At 49.3% G+C, this 15,725-nt stretch overlaps 2 protein-coding genes across 7 annotated transcripts in view; both read right to left on the reverse strand.

Annotated features, from left to right (window-relative positions):
• Window positions 1-2,751, reverse strand: part of MLLT1 (MLLT1 super elongation complex subunit) — a 69,409-nt gene extending 66,658 nt beyond the window's left edge. For both annotated transcript variants that reach the window (XM_025293310.3, XM_025293309.3), the window contains exon 1: window positions 2,230-2,751. In XM_025293310.3, the coding sequence (XP_025149095.2) occupies window positions 2,230-2,736 (507 nt within the window). In that variant the 5' untranslated portion in view covers window positions 2,737-2,751. The remainder of the gene's footprint in view (window positions 1-2,229) is intronic.
• A 12,088-nt stretch (window positions 2,752-14,839) lies between these two features.
• ACER1 (alkaline ceramidase 1) overlaps window positions 14,840-15,725 on the reverse strand; it is a 53,480-nt gene continuing 52,594 nt past the window's right edge. For all 5 annotated transcript variants that reach the window (XM_044948029.2, XM_025293313.3, XM_025293314.3 and 2 more), the window contains one exon: window positions 14,840-15,387. In XM_044948029.2, coding sequence (XP_044803964.1) covers window positions 15,219-15,387 — 169 coding nt within the window. In that variant the 3' untranslated portion in view covers window positions 14,840-15,218. The remainder of the gene's footprint in view (window positions 15,388-15,725) is intronic.

Genomic DNA, 15,725 nt, shown 5'->3' on the forward strand with positions numbered 1-15,725 from the left:
GTGGTGGTTCCTGAACACCTAAGACACGGCTAGTGCAACAGAGGAACCAACTTTTTCATTCTGGTTCAAGTTTGAATCACAACTGCCAGCAACTGTCACACCAGACAATGGTGGGATGGCACTCTTTGGTCCAGGGGGGCTCACCTGCCCCCCGAGCAGGACTGTTGTCTCCCTGCATCGCCAGCCCAGAACGCTGCCCTGTCTCACTCACAGAGACAACCACAGCCTGCCAGGGCCCCCCCACATCACAAGGTGAATGAATGTCCATGGACCTGAAATGTCTCCCTGGGGGCCCAGTGGGGTTAGGGGCAGAAGTCCTGCTCTGCACCTGCGCGGTGTCCAGTAAGACTTTCCCAGGGTCCAGCTGCCTTAAGAGTGGACACTGAAGGTCTATTTTGTTTCCTAACTCAATACAGATAGGAGGCCTCAAGCTCGATCCCTTCAAGGGAAATGAACTCACCCCACCCTGCAGAAATCCCCATTCAGCTATCATAAACTATGCCTCACCTCTTGAGAGAAAGGTACAACACCAAGGATGAAGTGAAATTGTAGTGAGAGGGTGCCCCGAGCATAGGATTCAGTGATCCTGGGCCACCGGGCAGCCAGGATGGGCATGGGGGTATGCCTCCTGCACCCCCACCCCTGAAACCCAACTGCCACACAGCGCCTCACCAGCCAGAGCCGCCTGAGTGGCGCCAGCAGCCAGGGACGCCCCAACCTGCCCTCACTAAAAGCGGGGAATTCAGCTGCCACCCCCACAGCCCCACACCGTCTTTCCTGGCCTCGGGCCCCGGGAAGCCAGGGGCAGCAGACGAGGGTGAAGAGAGAGCTGATCCTATGTAGGAAGCTGCAATGGTCCTAGGCTTGAATTTACCAAAACTGGCTCTGGGTTTCCAGACTAAAGGGAGAGGGTCCGTGGGGAGTCTAGGGGGCGGGGGCGCTGGAGAACACCCTGGGTTTGCAGCAAGTCTCTGGGTAGAGGCTCCAAGATGCTGGGGATGGCAGGGAACATGGGGGTATACAGGAGCTGGGCAGAGGACAGCAGGTCAAAGTCACAGCACCAGACTAGGGGATGTTAGAAGGAAGTGAGCAACCATGAATATCAGGAAAGAGACATGGGGGTCTCTGCAGGGAGGATAGCTGTGGTTCCAGGAACCAGATCTAGCTCTGGATTGAGGGGCTGGGGGGCAATGTGGGGCAGCGTCAGGGTCACAGGGGCAAAGAGGGCCCAAAGTGAGGGGAGTGAGGCATCTGGTGTGTGAAGGGAGTGGGGGCTCCAGATCAGAGCAGAAATGGTCCCTGGATCTGGTCAAAGAGGGTCTGAAGGTGAAGAGACAGACCTTTGGGTCCCTGGAACCCAAAGGAGAGTGATCAGAGCAGAGGGGGCTGAGGAAGCTGGCCCAGGTCCCAAACGAAGGATGTTCAAGGCAGGCCGGGGTCCTGGTGGGAAAAGGCCTGGGACCTCGCCGACGTTTGAGAAGAGGGCTGGGGCTCAGCTGGGGCTGAGGCAGGGGCAGGATCAGAGGGGAGAGAGGTTAGGGTGGGCCTGGGTTCAAAGGAGGAGGCTGCAGACCAGGAGTTCTGGAGGGACTCAACCCCCAGCAAAGGTTTAATGTGGAGAACAGAGTTTGAGAGGAAGCAGGGCCAAGGGGCCAGAGTGGGCAGGAGACACCAACTGCCCTGGATTCAGAGAGGAAAGGGGGTACAGGCCAGATCAAAGGACTCTAAAGGGACCCCGGGGATGCCTGTGGGGGCTCATGATTGAGCCAGCGTCCGGAGGGATGTCCCGGGGGGCTCTGGGTCGGACTGGGGTTGCATGGGGTGTCCCAAGGTAATCCGGGCCAGGCTGGGGTCCCGAGGAGGGTCCCAAGGGGTCTGGGTTGTAGTGGGGTCACAAGAGGTGTCCCACGGGGATCTGGGCCGGGCCGGGGTTGCGAAGGCCATCCCAGGGGGCTCTGGGCAGCGAGGGACCGAGATTCACAGGGGAGTCTGAGGCGTTGTAACCAGGTGGGGGTCGCGGATGGGGGAGGGGCGCCCCCGCCCCACATAAAGGCCCGGGGGAGCGGTGGGCGCGCACAAAGCGGGGCGGGCGGGCGCCGAGCGGGAACGGAGAGGCCGGGACCGAGGAGGGCCGGGCCGGGCGGGCGGGTAAGGGAGGGAAGGAGGGAGAGAGGGAGGGGGCCCGGCGGGCGGCGCGGGCTGCGCTGGGGCGGCGCGGCCGTTCCTCACCTGATTGTCCATGGCTGGCGCCCCGCCCCGCCCCCGGGCCCCGCGTTGCTCGCCGCCGCCGCCGCCGCTCAGCGCCGCCCCGCCGCCCTCATTGTCTGTCAGGCGCCGCCGCCGCCGCTCACGGCCGCCCGCCCGCCCGCCAGCCCCGCGGAACCGGAAACCACCGCCAGCCCGGGTCGCGCACCGACCGCGGGCCCCCGCCGCCGACTCGGGCCAGCCGCCCGGACTGACAGACGTCTGGGCCAATCGACGATACGGACAGCCACTCGTGGGGTGGGACTTCCGGCCTGGTGGGGGCCTGCCGGGCTGCGGTCGGAGGGACGAAGCCCGCAGCCAATGGGAAGCCCGGACCGGAGGGGCGGGAGGAGGGAGGGAGGGAGGCGCGAGGCGAGCCCAGCAGAAGGGAGCGCGAGGTGTGCGCCGCACGTGGAGGGGGGCGGGGGCGGGACAAGCGCGCCGCGCCTGCGCACTAGTGCGCAGGGGGGCGCTGCCCGGTGGCCCGAGCATCCCTGGGGCCCGAGCCTCCCTGGGCCCGAGCTGAGCTGGCGGTTGGAACGCTGGAGAGGCATCCCCAGGGACATTTGTTTCCTGGCCACGTGTTGCTACTGTGTGATGGAATGAGCCCTGGGCTCTGGCACTACAGATTAATTTTACAATCCTGGATCTCTCTCATGATTCACTCCCTTCCTCCCCTGAGGGTCAGTTTGCATCAATAAAATGGGGACTATCACAGTACCTTTTGATGATAGTTCATGCTAGTCTGAATGATACAAATCTGATACCGGCTACATTGACATAACCAAGACATTCTCATTTTATTCCCGAAAATTATCATGCCAATCCCTCCAAAAACCGATTCTTAATTTACCCATGAATATATAAGTATATACCTTCACTGTGACTTGTAAACTGTGTTTAGATCGGACGTAAACGTATCACCCCGTCTTTTTCATGATCTTGTAAGCCACTTTTCTTTTGGACATTAGGACTTCTACCTGCGATTTGGGGTCCCTTGTGCAATTATTTTAAATTCCTTCTATAAGATTAAAAATCAGGAGATTTTGGTTTGTTTGGATACCTCTTCCCCCCACCCCACCCCCCCCCCCGCCATTTTTCATTTAAGTGTCAGGCTCAGTGGTAAAAATTTAAAAATCCACCTGGTAATACAAGGAGATGTGTTCCATCTCTGGGTCGGGAAGATCCCCTGGGGGAGGAAATTCTTGGCTGAGGAATCCTGTTGACAGAGGAGCCTGGCAGGCTTCAGTCCACAGGGTCGCAAAAAGTCGGAGGCGACTGAGCATGCTCACAAAAGTATTTATTAGTTTGTGTGGCCGGTGCTTTGCGATGAAGAGCAACGTCGAAAAATCAGTTACTTTGGAATGAAAGGAAGCCCAGAAAAGAACTGTGAAGAGAGCCAGTGTCATACATAGTACATAGTAACACTATACTTTTAAATCTAGAGCAGGGCCACCTGGGGGTTTTTTTTTTTGGGGGGGGGGGGGAGGTTGGAGGTCATACTGAGAAAATAAGCAACAATAATGCTAAACAGTGATGCCAACCAATAATAATGTTATTAATAAAAGGATGACAGGGGGGGAAAAAAAACAATGTTTTGAAACCCCTAATGAGCTAATCATTGCAGACGAGAGTTGACCATGGATACTACAATGATTAACTGAAAAGTCCATGGGAAACTGGAGAGTATAACTTCATCTCCACCATGATCTCTTCACAGATTGCCTGCTAGATGCAAAGAGGGGGGAAAATGATGTTCCCATGGAAGCATCATATTGTTGCCAACTTAGTTCAGTGACCACTTTTAGAAGCAGAGCAGTGGGATAAACAGATGATGAACTCCTGCTAGGGTGCAGTGAGCAATACACAGCACCAAAAAAGAAGTTATTCTTGCCCCAAATGTTTAATTTGAATCATACCTTTAGTTCCAGTTTACAAAGGAAACACTGAGGGTAGGGGATCATAGGAGGTGACACATGAGAAGAAATCAGGCAAGGGATTTCCCTGGTGGTCCAGTGGTTAAGACTCTGGGCTTTCACTGCAGGGGGGGTGTGAGTTCAATCCCTGGTTGGGTGGACTAAGGTCCCCAGATGTCACACATGGTGCAGTGAAAAAAATAGAAAACAAAGGAAGAAGAAGAAGCAATCGAACAAATTCAGAAGATGAAACTCTCAAGAGCCTGGGAGAAAAGACATGAGAACCATTCAGAGTTCAAAGAGATGGTGTCACAACCAAATGTAATGTAAGGTCCTTCATTGGATCTTAGCTTTGAACAAACCAGCTGTGTCACTGGGGAAATTTGAACTTGAATTGGATTATATTTCAACTTGTAATTGGTTAGGTGTGATCATGGAATTACAGTTGTGTGGAAAAATTCTTTACTTTTTAAAGCTGCACAGGGCTAAAATGCCAGCAGGCTAATTGCCTTTAAAACACATTAATTTAAAAACTAGATGATGAAAATATGGCAAATGTAAGAACTGTTCAATCTAAATGATGGGCATACGGGATTTCATCAAACTGAGCTCTATACTTTTCTGTATATGGGAAGCTTCTATAATGAAAAGTAGACATGTTGGGACCTTCCTAGTGGTCTAGTGGTTAACAGTCACCTGCCAATGTAGGGGACACAAGTTTGATCATTGGTTGGGAGAACTAAGATCCCATATGCTGAGGAGCAACTAAGCCCTTGTGCCTCAAGTACTTAAGCCTGTGCCCTAAAGCCCGTGCTCAGCAACAAGAGAAACCAGAGCAACAAGAACCCCACGCACTGCAATTAGACAGTGGCCCCCACTCACCACAACTAGAGAAAGCCCACTCGAAGCATCAATGACCCAGAGCAGGTAAAAATTCATTCATTCATTCAAAGTTAGAATAGTAAAGTAATTTTAAAATGTTAAATATGTTGAATTCCCTGGTGGTCCAGTGGTTAGAATTTCATGCTCTCACTACCAAGGGCCTGGGTTCAATCCCTGGTACAGGAATTAGATCCCACAAGTTGCACAGCACAGTCAAATGTAGTAAAAAAAAAAAAAAAAGCATCCATTGCCTAAAACAGAACAACTGTTTTCCTTCCTCGAGGAGGTAAGCAGAGCACTGCTCTGTTTTCTCATTAGTATGGCCATATCCTGGCCAACACCTGCTGTATACAAGCTCCAGAGGATGAATTTTAAACTCATTTAATCATCACACTATCAAGAGGTAGGTGTCGTTGCCCCCATTTTACAGGTGAGGAAACTGAAGCTCAGATGAGGTTATTACATTGTCCAATGTCCAATGTCCCATGTTCAGTATATTCCAGAGCCAGGGACCCATGGAGAGTCCAGAACTACATATCTGCCACCTGTGTCTTAGTGCCTGCTTAGTAGGCGGGCGCTATCAGCAGCCTCCCCCACGAGAGCATCTCTACACGTTTCCTGAGTAAGGAAATCAAAGAAGACTTCCTGGTAGGGAGAGAGTAGGACTGAGGCTGACTTGAATGGCATTGAAGGTGAACCCTTATTTCTTTCAGAGGAAGGTAGAATGTTTAGATATTGTTAGAAGTTGCTGAAGCTGAACCTCCAATACTTTGGCCACCTGGTGCGAAGAGCTGAAGCATTGGAAAAGACTCTGATGCTGAGAAAGATTGAAGGCAAAAGGAGAAGAGGACAGCAGAGGATGAGATGGTTAGACAGCATCACCAACTCAATGGACATGAATTTGAACAAACTCCAGGAGATAGTGGAGGACATAGGAAGAAGCCTGGTGTGCTACAGTTCAAGTGGACACAAAAAGTCAGACACAACTTAGCAAATTAGCAACAACAAATTTAGAAGTTGGCATTGTGCACAAAGTTACTCTGGTTGTCATCTGCCATATAAAAAACCACCCTAAACTGAGTGACTTGGAATAACACTAAACGTTTATTGTTGGGACCCAGTCACCTTCAGAGATTTGGGTCTCATTCATTTGAAGTAAGAAAGGACCAGGTCACCCATCCCTCTTTTTGGAAATTCAGCTGGGGATTCTCTTGTGCAGACTGGGTTAAGAATTACTGAGTTGCAGTTAATAACACTTTTGTTGTTATTGTATCTAATTTTTGTGATTGTTTTTTATCTGTTTGACAAAGGACTTCTGGAAGTGACACATTGTTCCCTATTTACATCAGTGTGAGTGAAGGGAGTAGATTTAAAGAAAAACTTAAAGCAAATAATAATTTGAGCAGAATGCATGATTGATAACCCATTGGCTCAGTGAGTCAAGAATCCACTTGCAATGCAAGAGACACAGGAGACTCAGGTTCAATCCCTTGGTCGGGAAGATCCCCTGGGGGAGGAAAATGGCAACCCATTTCGGTATTCTTGCCTGAAAAATCCCATGGACAGAGGAGCCTGGCAGGCTACAGTCCATAGGGTCACAGAGATTCAGATACGACTGAGCAACTACGCATGCATGCGTGATTGACACACGTTATCCAGATGTTACAAGCATCTGCAATTTGGGCAAGGCTTGGCAGAAACGGCTTATCTCTGCCCCTCATGACGTGAACTCACTGAGGCTGAATGAAGAACCTCTCCAACACAACTCACTTATCACGCCAGGAAGTTGGTGCCAGCTGTTGGTTCTTCTCCATGTGGGCTCCTGCACATGGTGGCTTAGGATTCCTCACAGCATGGTGGTGGCTGGGTTCCAAGAGTGGGTATCCGCCCCCCTGCCAAATAACAGACAGCTGCATTGCCTTGGATGAACTAGCCTCAGAAGTCACATGGAGGCACTTCCACCATACTCTAAGCCCATCCACATTCAAAGGCTCCTTCATGAGACTTCCCTGGTGGTCCAGTGGCTAAGGCTCCACGCTCCCAATGCAGGGGGCCCAGGTTCAACCCCAGGTCAGGAAACTAGATCCTACATGCTGCAACAAAAGAGTTTGCATGCCACAACTAAAGATCCCACATGCTACAACGAAGATCGAAAATCCCATGTGCTGCAAGTAAGACCTCGTGTAGCCAAATAAATAAAAATAAGTGCTTAAAAAAAAAACTTAAAAAAGGACTCCTTCATAGACGAGCATAAAGGTTATGGCTATAGTCCAAAGGGTTGGAAAAAGACACGACTGAAGTGACTTAGCACAGCAGTCAGATAGTTGACTTACAATATTAGTTTCAGATGTATAACATAGTAATTCAATATTTTTATAGATTATACTCCATATAAGATTATGATAAAATATTGGCTATATTCTCTGTGCTATATATTACATCCTTGTAACTTTTTTTTACATCTAGTAGCTTGTACCTCTTAATTCCCTTCACCTATTTTGGCCCTCCTCACCTTCCGTCTGGTAACCACCAATTTTTTACCTGCATCTCTGCCCTCTTCCAACATGTCTTTAAAATCAGCTGGGTAAACAACAAGCTCCTATTGTATAGTAGAGATTCAATATATTGCAATAAGCCATAATGGAAAACAAATTTTAAAAGAATGTGTGTGTATATATATGTGTGTGTGTGTGTGTGTGTATGTTTAACTGAATCATTTTTATATAGCAGAAATTAACACAACATTATGCTGCTGCTGCTGCGTCACTTCAGTTGTGTCCGACTCTGTGCGACCCCATAGATGGCAGCCCACCAGGCTCCCCCATCCCTGGGATTCTCCAGGCAAGAACACTGGAGTGGGTTGCCATTTCCTTCTCCAATGCATGAAAGTGAAAAGTGAAAGTGAAGTCGCTCAGTCGCTCTTAGCGACCCCATGGACTGCAGCCCACCAGGTTCCTCCGTCCATGGTTTTTCCAGGCAAGAGTACTGGAGTGGGGTGCCATTGCCTTCTCCAATGCATGAAAGTGAAAAGTGAAAGTGAAGTCGCTCAGTCGTGTCGGACTCTTAGCGACCCCATGGGCTGCAGCCCACCAGGTTCCTCCGTCCATGGGATTTTCCAGGCGAGAGTACTGGAGTGGGGTGCCATTGCCTTCTCCGAACACAATATTATAAATCACCTGTATTTCAATTAAAAATTTTTTTAAAAAATCAGCTGGAGATTCTATGTGCAGACTGGGTTAAGAATCACTGAGCTGCAGTTAATAACTTTTTGTTGTTACTGTATCTAGTTTTATGGTTATTTTGTATCTGTGACAAGTGACTTTTGGAAGTGACACAATGTTTCCTGTGCAAATACATCAGTGTGAGCAAAGGGAGTAGATCTAAAGAAACAAAAAGCAGATAGCAATTTGAGCATTTGGCAGCATGCATGACTGATATATGTCATTCAGACTTGTTACAAAGTGTGAGATGGAAGCAGGAGTCCCAGAAGTAGAATGTAACGTTTTGGAAGTGGTGAGTTTGGCTCAGTCTGTAACTGAACTGCTGTACTAGGTCTCTATCGCCCTCTAGTGTTCCAGTTTACTTGCACCCAAAGGGACTGCTTGGTATTAATTACACTACCTTTCTTTCACCTTTCAGGCGGTTCAGCCCTCCCAGACTTTTTTTGGAAGCCTCTTTCTGGCCCCCTGCCCAGAGACCAACTACTACAGAATGCTTCCTGTACCTCCCAGTTTCCTGCCAGCCACAAATGTACGCACAGCCACTCACAGCAATACTGAACAAGACCAAGCTGGAGCAGAGTCCAATGGGGATGCCAGAGACCTACCCTAGATTCATTTCAAATCAGAGCTAAAGCTAAAAAAGCTAAGTCACTTCAGTCATGTCCGACTCTGTGCGACCCTATAGACGGCAGCCCACCAGGCTCCCCCGTCCCTGGGATTCTCCAGGCAAGAACACTGGAGTGGGTTGCCATTTCCTTCTCCAATGCATGAAAGTGAAAAGTGAAATTGAAGTCGCTCAGTCATGTCTGACTCTTAGCGACCCCATGGACTGCGGCCTACCAGGCTCCTCGGTCCATGGGATTTTCCAGGCAGGAATACTGGAGTGGGGTGCCATTGCCTTCAAATCAGAGCAGACCTTAAATGTCACACTGAGGCACTTGGCTCTTATCCTATAGGCAATGGGGCCATGAATGGTTTTGTGTGTGTGCGTTAGTCACTTAGTCGTGTCCAACTCTTTGCGACCCCATGAACTCTAGCCTGCCAGGCTCCTCTGTCCACGGGATTCTCCAGGCAAGAACACTGGAGTGGGTTGCCATTTCCTTCTCCAATGCATGAAAGTGAAAAGTGAAATTGAAGTCGCTCAGTCATGTCCGACTCTTAGCGACCCCATGGACTGCGGCCTACCAGGCTCCTCGGTCCATGGGATTTTCCAGGCAGGAATACTGGAGTGGGGTGCCATTGCCTTCAAATCAGAGCAGACCTTAAATGTCACACTGAGGCACTTGGCTCTTATCCTATAGGCAATGGGGCCATGAATGGTTTTGTGTGTGTGCGTTAGTCACTTAGTCGTGTCCAACTCTTTGCGACCCCATGAACTCTAGCCTGCCAGGCTCCTCTGTCCACGGGATTCTCCAGGCAAGAATACTGGAGTGGGTTGCCACTTCCTTCTCCAGGGGATCTTCCTGACCCGGGGATCAAACCCAGGCCTCCTGCATTGCAGGCAGATTCTTTACCAGCTGAGCTATAGAGAAGTCCCATTATTGGTTCTGGAGCAGACCAAAATTATGTGCAACAAGGTGTGTCCCCAGAAAAGGGTGCTACACTGGACGTTTGCAATTTTTTCTCTCTTAGCATCATTCTCCTTTAAAATTTATTTATTTATTTATTGCCTACACTGGGTCTTCATTGCCGAGCTTTCTCTAGTTGCAGTAAGTGGGGGCTACTCTTCATTGCAACCTGTGGGCTTCTCATTGTGGTGGCTTCTCTTCTTGCAGAGCTCAGGCTGTAGGTACCTGGGCTTTGATAGTTGCAGCCCAGGGGCTCAGTAGTTGCAGCTCCCAGGTTCAAGAGCACAGGTTTGGTAGTTGTGGTGCACAGACTTAGTTGCTCCATGGTATGTGGAGTCTTCCTAGATCAGGGATCAAACCCATGTCCCCTACATTGGCAGGCGAACTCAACCATTTGACTACCAGGGAAGCCCCTCTCCTTTTTATTTCTCCCTGGCAACAGTCCTCGATCCGAGGGCTCCCCCTGGGGGCCAATATGAATGTGTGTGTGTTTTTAAATAGCAGCCCCTCTGGAGGATGCCAGCTCATGACAGGCACGGGCTTAATACTGGATTTCAACTCCTACCCGTCCCCTCTTCCCCCCAGATCAGAGTCATAGTCAGATTGAGGCTTCCCTCCCTCTGCAGAGGAAGCACGTGCCCAAGTCTGGCTAATCAAACAGCTGCATCCTTCTGGCTACTGGAATTGATTGGGAGGAGCGGGGACATGACCTAACACCAACCAAGACTTTAGTAAATTTTAACTGAGGTGAAATTTACCTAACCTAAAATTAATCATAAACTATACTTAAGTGTACAATTCAAAAGTAACTAGAGCCTTACCAATGTTGTATAACCATCATCTCTATCTAGTTTTCCAAGACATATTCTTCACCCCAAAAGGAAACCCTATACCTATGGGCACTCACTCCCCATTTCCTCCTCTCAGCCCCGGTGTGCATGTGTGCTAAGTCACTTTAGTCGTGTCAGACTCTTTGTGACCCCATAGACTGTAGCCTGTCAGGCCCTTCTGTCCATGGCATTCTCCAGGCAAGAATCCTGGAGTGGGTTGCCATGCCTTCCTCTAGGGGATCGTCCCCACCCAGGGACTGAATCCGAGTCTCATGTCTCCTGCATTGGCAGGCAGGTTCTTCACCACGAGTGTCACCTGGGATGCCCCCTCTCAGCTCCTAGCAATCACTAATCTGGTTGATTTTTTCCCTTATGGATTTGCCTGTTCTAGACATTTCACATACATGAAATCATAGACTATATGCCCATTGGTGTCTGGCTTTTCACTGAGTGTAATGTTTTCAAGCCTCATCCATATCGTGTCCTGTGTCAGTGCTTCATTCCTCTTTAAGGCAAATGATAGTCCATTGTATGGATATACTACTTTTGTTTATTCATTGATTAACATTTTGGTAATTTCCACCTTTTGGCTCTCATCAACAGTGCTGTAATGCTATTTACAATAGCTAGAACATGGGAGCGGCCTAGATGTCCATCAACAGATGAATGGATAAAGTTGTGGCGCATATATACAACAGAATATTACTCAGCCGTAAAAAGGAATGAATTTTAGTCAGTTCTAGTGAGGTGAATGAACCTAGAGCCTGTTATAGAGTGAAGTAAGTCAAAAGGAGAGATACATACTGTATATTAATACACATATATGGAACCTAGCAAGATGGTACTGATGAACCCATTTGCAGGGCAGAATAGAGACACAGGCATAGAGAACAGACTTGTGGGCACAGGAGGGAAGGCAAGGGCGGGACAAATTGAGAGAGCAGCGTGGAAACATACACATTGCCATGTGTAAAATAGGTCACTGGTGGGAAGTTGCTGCATCACACACTCTAACAACCTGGAGGGGTGAGATAGGGTTGGGGGTGGGAGGGTTCAAGAGGGAGGGGACGTATGTATACTTATGGCTGATTCAAGTTGCTGTATGGAAGAAACCAATACAACATGGTAAAGTAATTATCTTCCAGTTAAAATGTTTAAAAGAGAATAATATATATAACTGAATTATTTGCTACACAGCAGAAATCAACAAAACATTGTAAATCAACTATACTTGAAAAAAATTATTTTTTTAAAAAAGAAAAAACTGGTGCTGCAATGAACATTTCTGTACAAATATTTCTTTGGATACCTGTTTTCAATTCTTTGGTCTATATGCCTAGGAGTGGAATTGCTGGATCATATAGTGACTCTGTTTAACTTGTTAAGGAGCTGGTAAACTCTTTTCCACTGTGTGGTACCATTTTACATTCCTACAAGCAACCCACAAGGGTTCCAATTTCTCCACGTTCTCATCAGCACTTACCTCCTGGCTTAAGAAAAAAATTATGGCCAATTTAGAGGATGTGAAATGATATTCATGGTTTTGATTTGCATTTTCCTACTAGACTAATGATGTTGAGCATCTTTTCATGTGTTCTTGGAGCTTCAGTGTATACTTCTCATCTTGGAAGGCTATAAACCTGGCATTGCTCACAGCCACTTCCACCCATGGGGCGCTCCAGGGTAGAGAAGCTCAGCCATGGTGACATCATTTGAAGCCTGAAAGTGAACGTGTTAGTCACTCAGTCATGTCCCACTCTTTGCGTCCCCATGGACTGTCACCTGCCAGGCTCCTCTGTCCTTGGGATTCTTCAGGCAAGATTACTGGAGTAGGTTGCCATTCCCTTCTCCAGGGGAATCTTCCTGACCCCGGGATCGAATCTGGGTCTCCCTCATTGCAGGCAGATTCTTTACTCTCTGAGCCAACAGTAAAGCCTAGATCCAGCCATACCTGCAGTCTGATCTTTAACTTCAAAAGTATATGTGCTGATTATCATTTTGTCATTCCAGCCAGCTAGAGCTGAACATTTTGTCCTTTGCCACCACGAGTCCTCCATGATGGAGATGGGGGCTTGCCAAGGCCCCACGGTGAGTTAGAATTACAAACTGGATGATTCACTGGTCCTCCTTCCTACCTACTCACTGACTCCATGCCCCAAGAGGAGGCTGCATGGAGTGGTCAGCAGGAGACTGAATCTGCGGACAAATCATGGCCACGCATTTATAGATAGAGACAAGGGGAGTAGGAAGTGGATGCTTTTCTATGACACCTGTGATTCCCTCCTGCCCAGAATGGTCTTGCCCAGCTCTAGGTATGGCTGGCTCCCTCCTCACTGAGGGCTCAGCTGGAAAGTGCACTTCCCAACTGATCACCCATATGAAAGGGCATGATCTTTGAGAACATCACTGTGCTTTATCTTTTTCACCCATCCATGACTGCAGTTGCCTCTTTTATATTTATCTAATGTGTGCCTACTCATTAGGGCAGGTTCTTTGCATGTCTTTGTTGTCTTATATGAGGACTGGTGTCAAACATATAGTAGGAATTCAGTATACAGTTGTTGAAGAGATGAATGAATGACTGAAGGAAGGAAGGAATGAACAGGTGGGGAAATAGATGAATGGAAGGGTGATTGAATGAATTGGACAGATAAGTAAAAAGACGGCTGAATATGGATGGATGGATGGATGAAGGATGGTTAACAGTTGAATACATAGATGGATGGAAGAATAATGATTAATGGATGGTGAAAAGATGGCTATATGGATGCATGAAGTGGACAAGTAGATGGATGAATGAAGGATGGTTAACAGTTGGATACAGGAATAGATGTAAGAATAATGGACGATGAAAGGATGAATAATAAATATATGGATGGATGGATGAATAGACAGATAAAGGATGAGTAGATGGGTGGATGTTTGCCAGACCCCATTCTAAGAACTTTACATATGTTATCTTGTTTTATCTACACAGAAATCTAAGGAAGGAAGGAATGCTTTACAGCCAAGGTCCTTGAACTTCAGAGGTAGAGGGGGAAAAAACCACTTCCCTCAGAAAATACAAATAGGAAAGTCCAATCGCTCAGTCGTGCCTGACTCTTTGTGACCCCATGGACTGTAGCCTACCAGGCTCCTCCCTCCATGGGATTCTCCAGGCAAGAGTACTGGAGTGGGTTGCCATTTCCTTCTCCAGGGGATCTTCCCAACCCAGGGATCGAACCCGGGTCTCCCACAGTCCCGGCAGACGCTTTAACCTCTGAGCCACCAGGGAAGCCCAATGGTGGAGCAAAATTCAAATTTACATCTGCCTGACTCCAAGCCCTGAGTTCTTAACCACCATGGAAACCACCCTCCTCCCTCTGTCCTCTCACTTTGAGAGCCTGTACCAGCCACCACGGGCATCCCTGGTACCAACTGCTAAAGGATCTGCCTGCAATGCAGGAGACCCCGGTTCGATTCCTGGGTTAGGAAGATCCCCTGGAGAAGGGATAGGCTACCTACTCCAGTATTCATGGGCTTCCCTGGTCGCTCAGATGGTAAAGTATCCACCTGCAATGAGAGAGACCTGGGTTTGATCCCTGGGTTGGGAAGATCCCCTGGAGGAGGGCATGGCAACCCACTCCAGTATTCTTGCCTGGAGATTCCCACGGACAGAGGGGCCTGGTGGGCTACAGTCCATGGCATCAGGAAGAGTCGGACACAACTGAGTGACTAAGCACAGCACACAGAAAGCAGCCACCGCAGCTCTTGTCCTGATGCACGTGCCCCGACAGCACCCCTGTCACCCAGTCCAGGCCTCCATGAGGCTCCAACGCTACCAGCCCGTAAGTCCGTGGGAGCATGTGTGAGCATGTGAGGATCCCTGAGGTCTCTGCATGCACATGAAGTCACGTCAGTCGTGTTCAAACTCTTTGAGACCCCATGGACTGTAACCCTCCAGGCTCCTCTTGTCCATGGGATTTCCTAGGCAAGAATACTGGAGTGGGTTGCCATTTCCTTCTCAAGGGGATCTTCCTGACGCAGGGGATAGAACCTGCGTCTTTTACGTCTCCTGCATTGGCAGGCAGGTTCTTTACCACTAGCGCACATGCTTGAGTGTAAGGTGACCAGAAAACATGTCCATTCTCTAGGATGCCTCCCAAGTATCAGTGACATTGCACAGCCAAAGACAGGTCTGAAAAGTCTCACAGTGACCACCACTGTTTATATGATGCCCAGGGACCAAGCTCCAGCCTGAGGTCATTCCCAGTGGCTGCCACAGAAGCACAGCGGCTCAGTGATCCAGCCCCACCAGGTCGTGTGAAACAGTAAACCTGGAAGAGGAAGTGAAAGAGGATGGGGGCGGGTCATGGAGGGGAGCTCCAGGGTTATCAGACTGCAGCACAGAGAGGTCATTAAGTCCATCCCCTGCCTCGGAATGGGGGCACGGAGGACCAGGATGAAGGGGAGAGGGAGCCGGAGGGCAGAACTGTGAGTGTCTCTCGGTCTCCCAATTCAGCCCGCGGTCCTGGGTGGGTGCGTAGGTGTCGGGTGATCAAGAAGCCCTATTGGACCTCAGCAGCTCTTGTGGTCATCACCCATCTCCACGTAGGGCAGCCCCATGGGCCAAGTGTCCCGAGGCCAGTAGCGGACTTTGAGGGTTTTGTTCGGCATCTCGTACGCGGAATCCACCAGAGCCAGGATGACTATGCCGTAGGGGAAGGTGAGGCTGATGAGTACGTGCCTGGGTGACAAGGTGGAGAGGGGGAAAAGATGCCCCAGCAGTCAGCTTGATGGCCCCAGCCCCACTTCTCCTGACCTCTCCTGGATCCTGGCCATAAAAAGGGATCTCCTGACCACACACCCCCAAGACATACACACACATCCCAGTATCTGTGCCTGCCCCCGCTTCCCCCAGGCTCCTGCTCCAAGCTCTGGCATCTGAGATTTTCTGCTTCTAGGACCCAAGTGAAAGCGTTAGTTGCTCAGTCATGTCTGATTCTGTGACGCCATGGATTGTAGCCTGCCAGGCTCCTCTGTCCATGGAATTCTCCAGGCAAGAATACTGGAGTGGGTTGCCAA

Source organism: Bubalus bubalis, chromosome 9 (genome assembly GCF_019923935.1).
Source record: "Bubalus bubalis isolate 160015118507 breed Murrah chromosome 9, NDDB_SH_1, whole genome shotgun sequence".
In the NCBI taxonomy this organism is placed as follows: Eukaryota; Metazoa; Chordata; class Mammalia; order Artiodactyla; family Bovidae; genus Bubalus; species Bubalus bubalis.